The sequence below is a fragment of the Macrosteles quadrilineatus genome, unplaced genomic scaffold (assembly GCF_028750875.1).
Source record: "Macrosteles quadrilineatus isolate MER2022 unplaced genomic scaffold, UCM_ALF_1.0 Scaffold_2__2_contigs__length_208266976, whole genome shotgun sequence".
In the NCBI taxonomy this organism is placed as follows: domain Eukaryota; kingdom Metazoa; phylum Arthropoda; class Insecta; order Hemiptera; family Cicadellidae; genus Macrosteles; species Macrosteles quadrilineatus.
Genome location: NW_026542595.1, coordinates 154,320,799 through 154,338,766, shown reverse-complemented (window position 1 = coordinate 154,338,766; position 17,968 = coordinate 154,320,799). Strand labels below are relative to the sequence as shown.

At 32.9% G+C, this 17,968-nt stretch overlaps 1 protein-coding gene across 1 annotated transcript; it reads left to right on the top strand.

Annotated features, from left to right (window-relative positions):
- Positions 1–1,057: 1,057 nt before the first annotated feature.
- LOC128987622 (serine protease snake-like) lies at positions 1,058–16,180 on the top strand. The gene is made up of 10 exons (XM_054408572.1): positions 1,058–1,118; positions 4,768–4,852; positions 5,897–6,027; positions 6,270–6,479; positions 8,072–8,275; positions 9,181–9,356; positions 10,445–10,557; positions 13,512–13,798; positions 14,747–14,904; positions 16,016–16,180. Exons 1-10 carry the CDS (start codon positions 1,088–1,090, stop codon positions 16,178–16,180), a joined length of 1,560 nt encoding a protein of 519 aa, XP_054264547.1. The 5' UTR covers positions 1,058–1,087.
- The last annotated feature ends 1,788 nt before the right edge of the window (positions 16,181–17,968 follow it).

Sequence of the window (17,968 nt, the reverse complement as noted above, 5' to 3'; positions counted from 1 at the left end):
ACTGTGTAACGGTTTGTATTACCACAAAATTAATAAGAAAATATTTGAGTTCAAAAGACGTGTCTTACGATCACTTTTATATTTTTCATCAACTTGATTGTTTTAGTTTTAAGGAGATCCATCTATTTCCCCTCAAATCACCAATCAATGACAATATCCCTAAGATAATGCATGATATTCTTCCTAACACCTTATCAATTGTTTCTCAAACAAAAGAGCACCGGGTTTCTTAAAGCTTTTCCTCGTGTGTTAGGAAAAGAGTCTTCCTTAACGTACGTGTTTTCGGATGGGCGACAAAACGTCTGAAAACTCTTTTGTTTGAAATGATGTCTTTTGTGGAGCTTCCTTGAACATAATGAACCGATTTCCAGACATTTATATTGCAGAAAAAAACGCGTTTATAGAAACTTAAATTCGTACTTTTAAAATTGCGTTTCATAGTTTTTTATATTCTTTGCATGTTTTCCTTTCTTTATTATTACTAATCATTGCTTTGTGTCTCTAATCCACTTGTGTAAAATGGTTGTCTTACATTTTCCTTATTGATTACCTTTGCTTTGTGCTGCTTTGTTCGTTTGCTTGTTATGTGTAATATTTACATTGTTGCTTTCCTATACTTGTAAAAATCTTTTTGTTAGGTTCTTTATTTTTGTTTGTTTTAAGTTGTTTTTTTTTTTTTTTAGTTTTATTGGTTATTGAATTTGGTGTTTGATTTTTGCAAGCTTTGTAACTAATTCAGGAAAGATCAAACTATCTCCCTGCTTATCCTGCAAACATAAATTTCCTGTTGTAATAACTAAGCCATTTGACGTTAGAAGGATTTCTCAAATGGGTTAATTTTCGGGAAAATCCCACGATCTCAGTTACAGGACCGGATTTACCTGACTCAAATTGGTTGACAAGGAATCAATCGGAGTAATACTAAGCATCAGGAAAAAGTACAATGAGTGCGTGTACCACGTGGTCTAACCTGATCGCCGCCAGTCTCCATTCAAGTTCAGGGCCGAACAGGTTTTCCTAGTCCTGGCATGTCTTTATACTTCACCGTACTGTTCGGCAGCCGGCGAGACCGGTCACCTCAGCTGTCATGTTTTGTGTTATAGTTACCACGTTCCTAGGTAAACACTCTTATCTAAGTGTTATTATTATGCTTGTATTTTAATTTAGTGAAGTGTATTCGTGGTTTGTAGTGCTCTGTTTGTTTAGATATGTTGTTTTTCTGATTTGACAACAGCGGTTTGGTTTAACCTTTTCTAATTGTGAATTTAATTATCCTTGGTTCTTTGTTTCTATTTGGACTTTAGTTGGTAAGTAATGTTACTGATGATGTGCAATACAAATTAAAGCCAACTTTTGATGCTATTGTAAAATCTCATTATATTTACATGATTACAACATGTATATTCATTCTCTGTTATATTTTTTTGTAGGCTTTATTTTTATTTTTATTATTATAAACAAAAGGGCTTGTTTTATTTGAATAGAACATACTTCCTCCTTTGACTAATAATCGTTCTGTTTGGTTGTGATTGTTTTGTCGTCTGTAAAGTAAATACTATATGTGTTAATTGTAAATTGTAATACTCGCTGTTCAAATGCGGGAAAGAATTACACCTTGCAATACAATAAAAGTGTTTCAGCTTCAATGTCCATATTCATTATATAATTATCAATACACCACAACACAAACATAATGTTACAACAACTGATTTGTATATACCATTATAAAGTCAACGTATTTAACAACTTATACTCTTTAACGTACACAAACACATATATGTAACTATGAAAAATACATATGTACATTTAAACCTTATTCGAAATTATCTTAAGTTTACTCTTACACAATTTGACTATTGACATAATATAATAATAATAATAATAATAATGTCTTTATTGCTATTTGACAATTAATTGTACATTGTATAGCAAACGTCAATCAATACAAAAAATGCAATAAATAAGAAAATATACAATCGCTGTGTAAACTAAGGTCGGAAATTTTGTATTTATTTTTAAAATCTATATGTATATATTATGTAAAAACAGTAAATTAATAAAATATTAATTAATAACAATAAATAAACTGCTATCAAAAGTAATAACAGCAATTATTTTAATAACAAATTACTAAAAACTAACTAAACCCCTGGGGAAGAAAGTTTTTAATCAATTCAACTCCAACGGTATTTAGTGAACTCATCCACCTCGTAAAACACAAGATTCGCCAACTCTCTCTTCAGTCTTGTTTTAAACAAATGAGAACTCTCCAGGCTTTTTGGTCTCTCAGGAAGAGCTTTAAGAAACCCGACACCTACTTGAGAAGGGAGTTTCGCAAAACAGCTGTGCGGTGTTGGACAGTGCGAAAATCGTCCCTTGCTCTAGTTTCATAGCTGTGAATAGCTTTGCCTTGAATTGGTAAGTGTTGGAAACTGCAATAAACCACAGTCTCCAAAATATAAAGGGAAGGTAGGGTCAAGATTCCAAGCTCCCTGAAAGCAAGCCTACACGTCTCTCTTTCATATTGACTTAAATTTGCAATGAGTCTGATGGCTCTTTTCTGGAGTATAAACACCCTTTCAAAATCTCGTTTGGCACAACCATCCCATAACCTAATTCCATAGAAAGGATAGGGTGAACAAGGCCATGATTAGAACTTGTTTTGTGCAGGTCTGTTTGAGATTCCTTAAGGCAAAAATACCTTTTGTAATTTTGGAGCAGAGGCTATCAATGTGATATTGCCAGTTCAGCGCCTTATCCAGGTGCATCCCTAGGAACTTGATGGAATCAACCTCCTCTAAAGAGGTGTCATCCACCATTACTGTGGGTGTAGACTCATCGGTGACGAAGTGCAAAATTAATAAAACATGTTTTTGATTTGTTCGTGCTTAAATTTTCGGATTGGAATTTTTGAATGCAGGCGTTCAAGTTGATGAAGCTTTCACTTTCAAGGGTTTCTTGGGATTTTGATTCATAATAGAAAGTCGTGTCATCTGCATACTGCATGCCCTTCCCACTGTTCGTTGAGGAGTGGATGTCATTGACATAAATTCGGAACAAAACTGGACCAAGGATCGATCCCTGCGGGACAAATTGGTAGACCCTTGAAGTCTTTGATTTACCATCCAACACCTGTACATACTGAGTCCTACCAATGAGGAATGATTTCAGCCAGATATGGGGCACCCCGCGGATGCCACTTAGCTCCAGCTTTTGTACCATTATGTCATGATCCATACAATCGAACGCCTTAGAAAGGTCGATAAAACACCTAATGCTTTTTTACGACTCTAGTTCCTCGAGGATATCTTCAATTAACTTATTTACGGCATCAATGGTGGATTTTCCCGGTCTAAATTCATACTGATTCTCTGAGAGTATTATATTTATCCAAAAAAATTTGTAGCCTCAAAAGAAAAACCCTTTCAAAAATCTTACTCAGAACTGGTGAGATTGCAATTGGGTGGTAGTTGTTTGATATTTGTGGATCATCTTTTTGGATAATTGGAATGATTTGATGATTTTAATGCAGATGGGAAAGTTCCAGATTGAAGACAAGAGTTAATTAATTTTGTTAATGGGGTTAGAATATGGTTAGAATACTTTCTTAAGTACCCACATTGATATACCATTAATGTCATCAGATCTTTTAGCTGAGAGGTCAGATACGTGCCACCTCGATTTTGCTGGTTGGGGATAAAACTAGAGAAGAGACGGGGCTGTGCCAGTGATTTTTATTTGATGACATTCTTGGTTTTAAGTTTGTATTTCCTTTCCCAACAGACAGGAAAAATGAGTTAAATTCATTAGCCTCTGGGCTACTTGTCAGGTTCCCATTGACATTGAGTGTAATGGGCTTATATTTTCGTTTATTGTTTTTCATGTTGTTTATAATATTCCATGTGGTTTTGGAGATATTTTCTGAATTAATATGTTTTTGTTTATATAAGCTTTCGCTGCTTTTATAACATTTCTGTAAATTTTCTTGTATTTTTTCTACTTTTAAAATTGTTCATCGTTTGTTGTTTTTATTTATCTTTGAGAGAAATTTTATTTTTTCTCGTGATACAAGTATACCACGAGTAATCAAGTTTTGTTTTGTTTCTTTTATTTTAAACGGACAAGTGACATCAAGATGGTAAATCAGTGTTTTGTGAAAACAATCAAAAGCCTCATCGGACGATGAAATGCCATCTACAAAATCCCAATTTTCAATGGAAAGATTTATTTTTTTAAAGAGATATATTGCTTGGGCGGAAGTGTCTTTTTGTACTTATGGATGGGGGATCTAGTTCTGGCGAGCAAGTTCTTATCACAGATTCTTGTGCAAAGTGATCGAATATAGCTGTTTCAATTACTGTGACAAGGCTGTTGGGCACGTTAGCTACGACATTATCAATGGCGGTTTGGATGTGGCTGTGAGGGTAGGATAGTTCACTGACCATTGGAGTGAATAAGTCCTGAGGATGACTGAAACTGTCTGGTTACACAGTCACTTATGCTAAGAATATCTATATTAAAATCACCAGAGATAACAAAGAGTTTTCACTTAGATATTAACTTATGTAAAAGATTATCGAATTGTTCTAAGAATACATCTACCTGACTATTGGGTGATCTATAAATACCTATTAATTGCCTTTAAATACCTATAACATTGCCTATTTTGGTCAGATTAATTTCTATTCCACTAATTTCAAAATGTAGATCAAGGACAGAATTAGTTAGAAAAAGAGGTTTGTACTTATATTACGTGTGATTTTTCAGTTTTATCTACAGCTTTAGCTCTTCACGCTTCTAGATATAATTCAATACCTCGACTTACAGAATTTGGAAGGACAACAAATTCTGAGTAAGTAAATTTTATCAGTCTAATTTAATTATGAGTGAATCTTTCCCGTCAAGAATGTAAAACATGTTGATATTTTACTGATATTATTGTTGAAATTTATTTTATTTGAAATAGTTCACAGACAAGTAATATATAACCACACTTTGTTTTGCATTACTTACAGAGTAACCGTAACAGTAAATCATAGTAAAGAGACACATTTGTTTACATGTTAACGCATTGTTGTTTCAAGTGTCAGACAATGTTAATTTATGAAAACAAATTTGTTTTTGCGCCGTGTATGTTTTAGTTTTTCATGCTAATTATGGAGTACCGAAACTCTTCATTTTTATTTTGGGATTTTATGACATTAGCTGAATAATATTAAATGTGTGTTAAATAGATATAGCAGCTTATTGATCGAGAGTGGTTTACGGTATTTAATCCCATTCAATTATTGAATTTCTCTTGATATAATAATTTTATAGTGTTACATCGAAATAAGCCCAAGGTGCATATAAGTTCATACAACAATGCAATTTAGCCCTTTAAGAAAGCATTCTTAATTTAAATCACTTAACAATTTAGATAATTTATAGAAATCATGGTTATAAGCTCAGTCATGAGAAATTTATTTTTAAATTCAGATGTTTAAATGTCAATGTATCAAATATGTTTACTTTTAATGTGTTAAAATAAAATAAAACTATATATTCATTCATATAAGTCCAGCATTGAAGGTTCCTTATCGCTTATTAAGGGTCAAATTACACTTAGTTTACTACCTTTAATTCATATTGGACTTATAACACTTATCATTGATAACTGATATGATAAGTCAGTTAGAATATAGCTGGGGCTTTACAGCCATCAAAATCTGACTTTTCTCAGGACCAAACCCGGTGACCTCTTTGTACTATAACCACTCGTCTAATCAGCTATACTTGACATTCTTATTGCCATTTATTATTGTCGTCGTGCGCTAACTAAAGTCCAAAAAGCTAACAAGTCCCACCATTCAACTTGAATGTATTTTATCATACCTGATCATATTTTATTGTCTAGTGTGCTGACCACCTCTGCATATCTTTCTGAGAGAATACCCATGGCAAGGCAGCGACGACAGACCCTCTCTGTAGTTTTGCCTCCATGGCTGGCCAAACAAAGGGAGTCAGTAGCTTGGTTATTTCCTGAAGGTACGTTTATGGTTTATCTGCTGAGATTTAGTGTAAGTTTACTGCATATCACGGCTGCAATGTCCTGCTTGAATATGGAATTACAGTCACTATACCGTTTTGTATTACCCGTGTTTTACTGCGAAAAATAAATACAAAACTTTTTGTTTTAGTGGTTAGAGTACAAGGCTGAAATCACATGATAAAGAAATAATTGTAGTTTCCACTTCTGTTGTTTGATTTTTGTCCGTAAATATTTCCAGAACTCTGCCCCCCACTGCAGTCACCGAGGTTAGACATAACCTGTATGTATAACAATGCTGTTGTGCCCTGTGATGTACCTATGTTACCTGGTACTGTCGCAATAGAACGGTGTAAAGAATTCTACAACAATCAATGTCAAGTGGTGTCTTACTCATTGCATTGTCTCGAGGGTGGATCATGGGACTACCCACTCTTCATCTGCAAACCAGGTAATTGTATAAAATACTTCTTCTGATTTTGAAACCTTGAAACCATTAATAGTGACGATTCTTTTTACTTTTAACTGGATTGAGAAGGGACAAGGGTTTTTACACACATAATTTTGACAACAGAAGTATGGGCCGGCAAACCTTTTGAAAATGACCTGTTTTCGCAACTATCACAAACATTTTGTCTTTCACTGGGCAGTTGATGCAAGGATGTCTAAATCCACCGCAAAATAAGCATTCGGCACGCACAGCTCCTACAACAGACATCAACACTGTTGTATTCGTGATTAGCATCCGTGGTTACGATAATAGCTGTGTCATTAGTTTAATAAACCACTGGAAACAGCATTTATTGTTGCACAAGGAGTGCCATATTGCGTGGAGTGTAGTTAAAGCTAACTCCAAAGCTAGAGCTTCATCTTCTGCGTTCGTCAAGTGTTGTCGGATAACTTAAACAACTCAAGTGTTGTCTGACTCTGTATACTTAAACAAAGAATCACGAATACAATCATCATGCTGGCTTTCGGCTGTAACTGCTTTGAAATGACATTTGCGACTTATTAGTGATTTTAAATATCGGACAACATTCTCATTTTGTTCTTGAACAGTTTATGCCTATGAAAACCCCCGCTTACAGGTACGAATACGTTTTTTGAGGACAGTAAGAGCTGCAATTAGTTGTATTGATTTGCTTATTCATAAATTTCAGTACATATATTATTGATGGGAATCCGAAATTTGTCTTCTTCGGTTGCAGTCATGCTTCTAATGGAATTTGTAAATCTGTAAAAGTGTATATCAGTTCTTTTATTCTTTATGCATCCCTAAAACATTAGGGCAGAGAATAGGTTCCATCCTACTTTAACTGAATTAAATTGTAGATAGAAAAAGACTAGTTCACCTTAATGAACGCTTTACGATAGTAAAATAACATAGTAACTTATACATCCTTCGGGAGTGGTGAAAACCCATTTTCATAAGTAAAGAAAACATTCAACATGATCAAAAATATGATCAAAAGAATGAAATAAAAACAAATATAACATAAAACAATGTAACTAAATTATAAATTATAATATCACGTAAATTATAAAAACTGAGTACCTATATTAAATGAAAAGAAAATAGAAGAAAAAAATTTAAATAGAAGAAAATGGAATAATAAAAATATACAGAGACAATGGAAATGGAACCGACGAGCGATAAGAAAATGCGCGTGATGCTTGACCAGCATCTACACACTATAGTATAGCTAGACGCAACTTTCGCATTTTCAACAAGGGTCCGCTTGTCGAGTTCGATGTTATATTTTATCGGCCGTATATGTGTGCGCATTATGTGTTTATTTGTCGTGTGTTTGTGTAAATGTAAAAAAACTGTTACTTACGACCTTAATATAAAGTAATATCATCCTTGTACACACCTGATGATGACCTCCTAGCTGGTCGAAACTAGTTGTGAAGACAACAATCGGATTGTAAGAATAACGTATTTAAACCACCATCACTAATAAAAATATAGTTTTGCTATAATGTGGTTTTATATACAAAACTAAAACATTTCTTTTGTTATAATGTTTTTTTTTTCCGTAGCCGACGTGTGTAAGCAGGAAGGCAAAAAATACTGGACGTGGAAAAGAGAGAGCGAATGTGAGTCGCATAAAGGTACAGGAAACGGAACACCATCTGGGAAATGCAATATTATAAACCAGGATCCCTATGTTTGCTGTGAACTAAATTATACTACAAACAGAGCACCCGTGGTACTACAACCCGCGGATAGAAAAAGTGTCAAAAGTAAGTATGTTATAATAGGGTAAAACTAGCTTGATTTATTTTACCCTTGATGTCTTCTTGAATCTTGGTGTATCAAATGTTAATACTGTACTTTTGATGGGAAACAGCTACACTCATTCTGAATCATACGTCCTCATTTATAGGATCTTTTCCAGTAATTCACTAACACTTAATAGTTTTAATGTATCAATACTGTAGTCCTACACAATTGATTTTTTAAATAATGTGTTTGCTCAAACCTAGCCAAACCCGGCCTAAAATAACACAATATGAACTTTCAACAGAAAGCTAAATTGATAAAAATGTCCCCTTTAGCTTTCTCTCTTTGCAACCTTTTTTCATGACTAAGTTTCTTTCAAATGATCTTATACATTATTTTCCAAAAGTTCTGTTAGTCTGGAGAGGGGATTCTATTCTGGAGGGGGTATATTTCATCGCAAAAAACCCATATTTTTATAATATTTCACACATATCCACTCGACCTCTAAGTGGATATGAATAAGACTAGAACCTGTCCACTTGCTCTCCATTCTTAAAACACCAACTATCATCCACTATCTCACCAACATGCCGAACTATCTGAAAGGCACCATCAACTACAACAATTTACAAAATCACTACATCATCAACTACTTTAATCACTCTGACTACATAATTACTACCCATGATTTACACCAAATAAGCCAGAAATCAAACAATCCTCACCAAACCAAGTTAGAAGAGGCTGCTATTTCATACCTATCCAATTCTTACTTTGCAATACATCATTAAAATTCCCTTGTTTATAAGATGTATGAAAACAATGCGCTACAATAACCTCGGAAAGTTACCTCTCTATTCACTAGTCTCCGAAATAAGAAGTTGCTTCCATTTAAAATATTTAATCGAAACGTTTGTGTTGACAGTGTGTAAGAGATACGCAGAGGCGGTGTTCCAGTCAGTTGTTCTACCAAACAAAGTTACCCCTGAAAGGATAGACTCTTGTGCCCTAGTAGAGCCTATAGCAGCTGCAGCACCGACAAGCTATGACCATGTACCTGACCCTCCCAGGAATGCTCAGCCTAGAGAGTTTCCTCATATGGTGATATGTTTTGTTATGTTATATTAGATTATGTTTGATTAGATATTATTATGATTAGATTATTATTTGAAAATTATTGTGTTTGTGTGTGTTTAATCACCTAATGCCCAACATGGTTGCTTAGTGGCAGTGGTTTACACAAGCTGATACACCAGGTATTACTTGTTCAAGAACGGTTGCATACAGTATCTTTACCGCTGGCTTTGATGTTCTTCACACCATGCCGGTGCTTCACTGTTTTAAAACAACACAGAATTATCTGTGACAGACAGTTGAGTTAGGAATATGATTAAGAAGGAAAAAAGTCAAATCGAAGTGAAGAGATATTACGCATAATGAGAACTGAACGAGCTTTACAGATTTGTTGAAACTCGAGGGTTGAAATATTTCTCATATCAAAATGATGATAAACTGGTTTTTATTGAGTTAGATGGTACTTGGATGTACCATAAACCCAAACTAATAAATACTTTAATTTATTTAATTGTATTATTTTATATTAAAATTATAAAGTATCTTGCTTTAAGTTTTCTATTATGTATGTATAACCACTCAAAAATATCTGTCGCGTCACAAAAGTACAGAAATTAACTACGACGAAGATAGTCATAGGTGTATTGATTTGTTTTTGTATTTTCATCTAAGGCGTTGATCCCATCTCTAAAGAGGCACAGCTTTACTCCATAGTGCCAGTGCAATCATGTACTGGTGGAAATTAAGAAAGTAAATATTTACTGGTGATAACCAAATGAAAGCTATATTACATACATTTTATTACGTGTTTTATGTGCTATCAAAATCACACTTTCAAGATGACCTTACTCCAAAAATTAGAAAAGGATTTCAACGAAATCAATTTAAGGTAATGGTTTAATTGCATTTAACTGTAATGCAAGTAATAGAGTTAATGGCTCTATTGAAGCTTTCTATTATCAGTGGCGATACATTGTTTTAACTCCAAAGGACAAACCTTGCCTGAGACAGCACTCTGTTGAAAAGCAAATGGCAAAGCTAAGTATCATAAACTATTAATTACTGTTTAAAAAATGTATCTTAAATATAAACCATTTATTTGATTCCTTTTCCAGGCTGTTATCGGATATGGAGTTAAAAGTATGAAGCGGCCTATGGTCAGATGCGTAGGCAGCCTAGTTAGTGAGCGTTATGTCATCAGTTTGGCTAGATGTGCAAATAACCATCTGTAAGTATCTCTTCACAAGAAACTTAACGAAACCACCACTGGTTGGTTCTGTTTCTCAGTTCATTAAAATACAGTAAAATAGAAATAAGTTAAAGACTGAAAGGTTTAACGGGAATGATAAAAAGCCGGATCTCAATACAATTGTCAAATTTGGCTTGTTCGCCTTTGATGGCTTTAGTTGGTAAACATTTTGACCTAAGTAATACTAGTATTTGATCGTACTATCATCATAGATTGGATGAAAAATAAAGTATAAGTCAAATGGTGGTTCTAATTTACTTTTAAATTAAACAATCATTCACACAGTTACATTTTAAATACAAAAAAATCATAACTGTTTGGAGAGCATCTATCTGAGTTTTCTAATTCTAATTTTCCAACTAGGCCTAAATATCAGGCATCACGTGTTGACAGATTTGTTAGGAAAGCAAGCGTGCCTTACATTCACGGCCAAAAGTAAAGTCAGCTATGCTAAAGTGATTAGCGGCAAAGTAGTCCCATCAATGAAATCCCTTCTCATAATAAAACAATTAGTATAGTTTTTTTTTTTTTTTTATATATATAAATATATATACAGGGTGAATCTCGTATGGTGTCCAGTATTGATTTCAGACAAACCGTTGGTCCTACGATGATGAAGTAAAATTATTTCCCACTAAACCAACCCCAAAGAATAACGTAAAAATATTTTTAACGATTTTTAAATACAGGGTGTACCAGAAACTGAGGGTCACTAGTCCGAATCTACGAAATATCAAATACAAACGTATATCATATTGTATATCAAATTAAAGCTCTTTTCAATCCAAACCAGTTGACGGAATCGGATTTTGATTATATTGATTCATTTCAAAATGGCGGCTGTTTTTGTGAAACAATTAGTATTTTTTTGAATACCCTGTATTTTTCTTAAAAATGCAGATATCTTGATTCTGATTCAAATATTGCATTCCTTATGAGCTAAGCTTTATTTTGATATGAAACACTTCAATATTATCTCCAAAACAAAAAGTTTCAAAAATATCAGTTTTTGAAAATATGTACATAGCCAAAACTCAAAAATTTCAAATAGCACCATATGTCAAATAACATATCATTTTAAAGGTATTGCAATTCTAAGAATCTTTCAAATTTAAACCTTATGCGTATCTATTTAGGTTTTTGAGTTATCAACAAAAAACATGTTTTCCCACATTAAAACGCATGTTATTTGTTAAACATTAATTGTTAAAGCATGTTAAACATTTTTACTACCATGTTTAACAAATAGCATGCGTTTTAATGTGGGAAAATATGTTTTTTGTTGATAACTCAAAAACCAAAATAGATACGCATAAGGTTTATCTTTGAAAGTTTCTTAGAATTGCAATACCTTTAAAATGATATGCTATTTGACATATGGTGCTATTTGAAATTTTTGAGTTTTGGCTATGTACATATTTTCAAAAACTGATATTTTTGAAACTTTTTGTTTTTGAGATAATATTGAAGTGTTGCATATCAAAATAAAGCTTAGCTCATAAGGAATGCAATATTTGAATCAGAATCAAGATATCTGCATTTTTAAGAAAAATACAGGGTATTCAAAAAAATACTAATTGTTTCACAAAAACAGCCGCCATTTTGAAATGAATCAATATAATCAAAATCTGATTCCGCCAAATGGTTTGGATTGAAAAGAGCTTTAATTTGATGTACAACATGATATACGTTAGTATTTGATATTTCGTAGATTCGGACTAGTGACCCTCAGTTTCTGGTACACCCTGTATTTAAAAATCGTTAAAAATATTTTTACGTTATTCCTCGGGGTTGGTTCAGTGGGAAATAATTTTACTTCATCATCGTAGGACCAACGGTTTGTCTGAAATCAATACTGGACACCTTACGAGATTCATCCTGTATATATATATATATATATATAATGAAGTTATTCTTTCTGCCAGGGTATTGTAAAAACTATGAGCTCCGAAAACATTACATACCATTTGTGTTATGCAACTCCACAGTTGCAGCAAATACACCTCGAGCCTCATATCCGACCTGTCAGCATAAAACAGCAAAACGAAAAATTAATGGTGTTTTTGTTTTTAGTTATTCTATTAGCTAAACCATTTTAAGTTAATTCTGCATTTATTTACAATGTTACCTAAACTAAATTAAATTAATAAAAAATTGAATGTTATATTCATGTTAGCAAATCAGTTTTGCTAATTTCGTTCATATTTTGCTGCTCCACCATTTTGATCAATCAGAGCAAAATTGTTCTGATAAAACTAAACATAAAAATAAGTTTTTATGATTTAAGGCTTCCCAAAGACCTTACTAGTTGGCTAAAAATATAGAAACATCATTTGTCTTATATTATGTTTCATTAAAATTGCACAATTTTACAAAATTATTTTCAAGCAACCATGTCGCAGGGGGACCGGCCTAGAGATGTTGTACAGAAAGTTAATGTTACCATACGCAGATTGTAGAGAGGTATTCAAGCTCTACATAGGTATACATTGATATATAGTAACATTACATAGGTATAGTAATGTTGTAAGCGATTCTCATGTGAGAATTAGGGTATTTATAATGTGTGTATTTATTTTAACTGTATAGTTTCAAGCATGTAGCGCTTTAGATACGTTTTGTTTTATATTCTATGCTTAAAATTTAATTATCATATATAATGTTGTCATGTTACCACCCTGCGAGGTGACTCAGGGTGGGGAGTTCGTCTTCTAGATGCTCTCTCAAGATGGCTATATTGAAATAAAGATGTTGTTTCCTCCACTTGGGTTTTGTATTTAATAAATAGCCCATATTAAACACGTTTAGTATGTATTAATTCAAAGTTAGCCACTTCTTCGTGGACCATAGTGATGTAATATAATTTAATATATCAAATACATTACAAAATATTTAGATGGACAAGTGAACTGAAACTAATCCATGTGTTTCAGAGGGAAGGCAGCATGGGTCAGACTTGGCGATTATAACGTCAACTCGGATTCAGACGACGTCAACAGAGAATCTCGCACTGTCATATATGACGTCATAGAAACCATCGTACACCCAGATTATCAAGAATTGCACGAACCAAACGAGATATTCTACCATGACGTAGCCTTGTACAGGCTGAATACTGACGTCAAATTCGACGAATACGTGCGGCCAATTTGTCTCCATTCGGGGAACCGGTTTGACCAAACGTTCGCCTTAAATATTGGCTGGGGACCTGTTGAACCAGGTAACGTTTAAATGTATAATCACCTTTACATATTTAACATATGATCTTGTATTTCTAAGCACAATTAGTATCTTTAACGCTGATACGATCCAATATATTCTAGAATTAGCCTGATACAAGGTCATGGGTTAATTTGTTCCCTTAATGTGTATGAAGCCTTGACTATATAAATAAATAGATAGTGTGCCGTGATTGCTTATAGCCGAGCCTCTTGAAGTAGCTCACACTTTTGATGAAGCCTTGACTGTATATGAGTAGATCCACAAATAAGCTCACAATTAAAACCTCTTGTACAATCTTTTAGTATCTGTAACTTTGTCGAGCATAAATAATAAGCAGCACATACATAGTTATTGACGAAACTAAGCCCATCCTAATTTAAATTCAGTTTACCATTTACATGTGAAAATGTTATAAATATATTTTGAATACTAATTAACCATGTAAGAATACTGTATTCTAGGTTATTATAAAACTAATTTGGAGTCTGTCCCTTTTAAAAAAGCCAACAAAAAAAAAATATATTACACCACTCGATAGTTAGTTGGTGGTTTGATATTTTGTAGTGTTGTAATTTTAAAAATATGCAGTTATTTTCATCGGTTGCACTACGATAAGCACACAAAGATTTTTTTATCTTCACTTTAAGTAAGTACGAAATCTTACTTTTTTTCTGATAAGTAATTTGGTAAATGTTTCAAATTATGCATTACGTTTCTACTTCTTATGTTTGCATTCAGTGGAAATATTACGATAGGATAGCTTGCATGAATTTAACCTACTTTTTTTAGTAGACAGGTACAGCGTTGAATTATTCCCAAGAAATCTGATACTAACTGCTGAACTTTAAGTTTTGTCTAAAAGTGAATTCCGAAAACTTCTCGTCCCCCATATCATGTTACGTTAGAATTGCACAATGTTACAACATTCAAAGCAACCGTGTTGCAGGGAGCAGGCCTAGTGATGTCGTTCAGAAAGTGAATGTTACCATCGTAGACGACGCAGACTGTAGAGAGGCCTTCAAGTTCTACGGGGAACTCAATGAAGGACTCGACACAAGACTGGCTGTCTGCGCTGCTCTCACAGACGGACGAGATACTTGCACTGTAAGAGCTTAAGCAATAAAACAATAAGTTATACTAATTGGTAGGTAATTAGCAGAGACTTTAGAAAGTGTTTTACATTTTAATTGTTCCTTTGATCTATGCGGAATTTCCTCCCGTTTTCATCAAATGTGAACAGCTTTGATGTTGATGGATTTGGATTTACGAGAAGTTGAGGCACAATTGTAGAAAAGTTTACAAGTGGGTGAGGGCACTACTTTTCTTAAAAAAGTGTTACGCCTTTTTCTTACATCAACATTGGAGGCTATACGTTTATATTGTATGGTAAAAAGGTTTCACATACAAATGCAATTTGATAAAAACGCTGTAAAGAGGTGAACCCATCGTTTTACAAGATTGTTATCTGTTTCAATGCCCCAGCTAAGTCAGAAATTTTTAATGTTTTATGGCTAAGAGTGTATTGTTTTAAATTTTTAGAAGATTCGACTTTTTTAGTCATTGATTTTTTTTTTCAAACGAACTGATGGGGGAATACTTTTGTTTCGGAATCTGTGGCCTTTCTAAATTTTAGAACTATAATACAGTTAAGGTTTTGACATAGCTGTATCGGTATATATTGCTTTAACAGTAAAACTGACTTTCGAAGATGAATAAAAGATATCCTTAATGTTTGTTCTGTTTGTATTCAGTCATTATTCATTCTAAAACAAATGTAGATTTTTGAACAACCAGTCACTTTTTAATATGAAATAGTATTATATTTGTTTGTAAAATTGTAATCCAGTTTATATGGTACTAGTTACCAATCTGTATGATTTAATTTACATTTCTGGCCAAATGCCATGCTGCAAGCCTTCAAGATTTGGTTTTAAGGTGATGAGTTTAACATAAACATCTGTTCAACCCTAGCTACAAAGGCAAATCTAGCTTAATAATCTTATCTGTAACTGTAAAAGGTAATCATTCACTTCATGACTTAAGATAAGAATTTATTCTCATACAAAACCAATCCGGGACCCAACCCTTAACCCCTTTGGATTTCCACGATTAGTGGACTAATATTCAATTAAACCACCGTAATTTTAAAGGTAATATTATATAAAATTCTACGTTTCATAGGACTGTTTCATGCATTTTATAATGCTGTTTCCAGAGTATAGATGGCAGCCCACTACAGATCCGACTGCGAGATACTTACTGCATGTACAGCCTTGTAGGACTCGGCTACTTCGGCAACTCTTGTTTCGTCAAGTCTCCGGGAGTGTATGTCAGAGTGTCTTACTACTTGGATTGGATCGAGAGTGTAGTTTGGCCTTGACATTAACCTAAATAAATTAAATTAATAGAAACATAATTGTAGTATTTAAATTTAATTTATACGTAATAGGTTATAGAGTATGTTTTAGAAACACTTGTGTTTTTGTAAAGAGCTCTTGTCTTGAATATAGTTAAACAAACCGTACAAATAATTTACAAAATAATTTAAAACAATATACAATAAATTAATCTAACATAGATACGCAACACTAAACTCTACTGGTTTTAGAGAGAACATAAATAAAACTACTACGGGCATAGTTTTGAATGTGACCTTGCAATAGATAATTTTAACAAGTTTAACGGGTAAAATATGCATGTTGGGAACATTTCTGCTTCTCAAAATAAATCTAGTTTCATAATTTGCAAAGAAATTATTCTAATAAATTTCCACAGAGATAAAAGTAAAAAAATCTGTGAAAATAATCAACAAAAACAATCGCCAACTGTTATAAAAATCAATACCGGTGTCTTATAATAATGTATAACAAACACTTCAACTTTCAAATTACATCAAAAGATATGGTTATCACTTTTTGACTTGATCGATGCTTTCTGATTTTTCTTTTGCAAATAATTGAATTGGTTCTCAAAATTATAGATGAATCGATAAATTATTATGACGCTTGAATTTATCTTGAAATTCAGGAAACGGAGCTAGAAAAACTCATGAACTAGAGAAACATCAGAAGAAACATATCATAAAATATATTAATGATAGTTCCCCTTTAGGTTACATTAAAATATACAACGGTATCGTAAACAGTTTCAAACAAACGCTTTAAAGGTGTCCTCACAAGATCGATTGTCAATTTCTTAGAAAGGTTATTCTCCCGAGAAATACACTCAACATGTAGTCATGTCTTTGCCATGTAAAAGTGTTCTTTGTCCAAAGTTTTCTCCTCTTTGGATTCAATTATAATGTAATATTTGGGAATATATTGTGGGAATCTATAAAAACAGGGCGTTTATGTTACATCAAGGGAATTGGGATTATTTTAGATCCGAAGAAAGGAGGTTTTCGTTCAAACCCCACCACACGTAATAGTTTAAGTAACAAGTTTATACTGAAAGCCATAGGCTTATCTTTAACAAAAGGTTGGATTATGTAGTATTTTAAACGTTTGGTTTTAAAAATTAAATATAAAAAAGTTTGAAATGATAATGTAAATAAAAGAGTAAATTTTATTTTTATATACATTCATTCAGTTAATTTTTTTCGTTAATGTATAAAATTATGAATTCATAGAATAAAAACTTAATATAGATTGTATTAATATAGTTGATTCGCTCATACCGAGTGTATTTTCTGAAATTTACTTAATTTATATATTATATCGATGGCACAAAAATTGTTAATGTTATAAATAGTAAAAACTATTATCTTGATAATTGCGTCTCGATTTCAGTCGTTATCAAAACAAGGTAGGCTAGACGTTGGGATATTTTTAATGCAAAAACGTGTTGTAGGGATCAGTGCCATTAGGCGAACCTTGACATAAAACATATGCCAAAACATAATTTTACAATAGGAATAAAGTATGTCTATAAATAGTTAAAATAGAAGTTAACCAAGATTGTAGCCCAAAAGTTCTGACACCTTTTAAATTGGGTTGTGCCTGATTTTGGGAAACTTGTATATCTATATCTATACTATTATATAAAAATCTAATGGTGTCTGTCTGTATGTATGTTACTGAATATCGTAAAAACTACTAGACCTAATGGGCTTATATTTTACAAAACAAGTAGTTACCCTATCAAGAAAGGTAATAGGACTTACTTCGTT

Coding starts and splice junctions, on each gene's coding strand:
- LOC128987622 (XM_054408572.1), top strand. CDS start 1,088: ATGTTTTGTGTTATAGTTACCACGTTCCTAG. Junction 6,480..8,071: donor ACTCTTCATCTGCAAACCAG/GTAATTGTATAA, acceptor TTTTTTCCGTAG/CCGACGTGTGTAAGCAGGAA. Junction 14,905..16,015: donor ACGGACGAGATACTTGCACT/GTAAGAGCTTAA, acceptor TGCTGTTTCCAG/AGTATAGATGGCAGCCCACT.